Source organism: Sinocyclocheilus rhinocerous, unplaced genomic scaffold (assembly GCF_001515625.1).
Source record: "Sinocyclocheilus rhinocerous isolate Xijiao unplaced genomic scaffold, SAMN03320098_v1.1 scaffold898, whole genome shotgun sequence".
Classification (NCBI taxonomy): Eukaryota; Metazoa; Chordata; class Actinopteri; order Cypriniformes; family Cyprinidae; genus Sinocyclocheilus; species Sinocyclocheilus rhinocerous.
The window spans coordinates 1,370,556-1,371,815 of NW_015652144.1; the positions used below are offsets into that span (position 1 = coordinate 1,370,556).

Here is a 1,260-nt window from a genome sequence, read left to right on the forward strand (position 1 = left end):
ATGTAAATACATGTAAATATTTTTTAAATATATACTGTATGTGTGTGTATTTATATTTACATAATAAATATACACAGTACACACACACATATATTACATAAACAAAAACTTTTATTTTGGATGCGATTAATGGTTTGACAACACTACTATAGATTAAAACCACTAATAGATTCCCACTCACCTCTGGAGTCCAGGGGCTCAGGGTGAGTGAGGTCATCTTTAGGCACCAGGTGTGGGGGGAACGGGAAGGCCCCGGGAAGAGCCATGAGGCTTGCACCCGCTCCCAGGGTCAGTCCTGAGGGGTGTGGCGTCAGAGGGAAGCCCGGGGCATGATGGGATAGATGCTGGAACTGCTGCTGCTACAAAGTAAAGTGTGGTGGTAGCAACCACATGCTGTGGGGGTGTTTTTCAGCGGCAGGGACTGAGGGACTCATCAGAGTAGAAGAAAAGCTCAATGCACCAAAATATTGAGATAGCCCAGTCCAGAGCATTCAGAACCTCAGACTGGGCAGAAAGTTCACCTTCCAAGAGGACAATGACCCGAAGCACACAGCAAGAGTCAATTATAGACAACTCTGTGAATAGCCTTGAGTGGCCCAGCCAGAGCCTGAACCCAGCCAAATATTTCTGGAGAAACCTGAAAATGTGCGTCTGCCCCCATCCAACCTGACAGAGCCTGAGAGGTGAAGAGGTGAGGAGAAGAATGGCAGATAATTGCCAAATAATGATGAGCAAAGCTTGTCGCATCAAACAAAAAAGACTTGAGACTGTAAAGGTGCTTCAGCTAAATATTTAGTTAAGGTTATGCATACTTATGCAATGTACTTATTTCAGTTTTTTTTTATTTTTAATACATTTACGAAGTTGTGACAATTCTGTTTTTGCTTTGTCAGTATGGTGTATGGAGTGTAGATTGATGTGGAAAAAAAGTAATTTAAAGCAGTTTAACATAAGGCAGCAACAACGTGAAAAAAATAAAGTGCTATGAATACTTTCGCAAGGCACTGTATATACAGTTTGTACACCAAAAGTCTTGTCAGGCATATTTAGAACAAGAAACATTAGATGACATTAAAAGACTATTTAAGGATCACAGTGCAGAGCCCAAAAATACTAATTAATAGTCATTTTAAATCTTTACCAATCTTCATTATCCTTCAAACCAGTTTTAAGAAGTTTTTAATCACTAATCACTTAAAATGTAATGAAATTTAGTATAACCACTTTTTCTTTTATATATTTTAATAAGTACAGGTCAGA

General features: G+C 39.0%; 1 protein-coding gene across 3 annotated transcripts in view; it reads right to left on the minus strand.

Moving 5' to 3' along the window:
- Positions 1–1,260, minus strand: part of LOC107713694 (transducin-like enhancer protein 1) — a 26,599-nt gene that overhangs the window by 9,990 nt on the left and 15,349 nt on the right. For all 3 annotated transcript variants that reach the window (XM_016519281.1, XM_016519282.1, XM_016519280.1), the window contains one exon: positions 182–359. In XM_016519281.1, the coding sequence (XP_016374767.1) occupies positions 182–359 (178 nt within the window). The remainder of the gene's footprint in view (positions 1–181; positions 360–1,260) is intronic.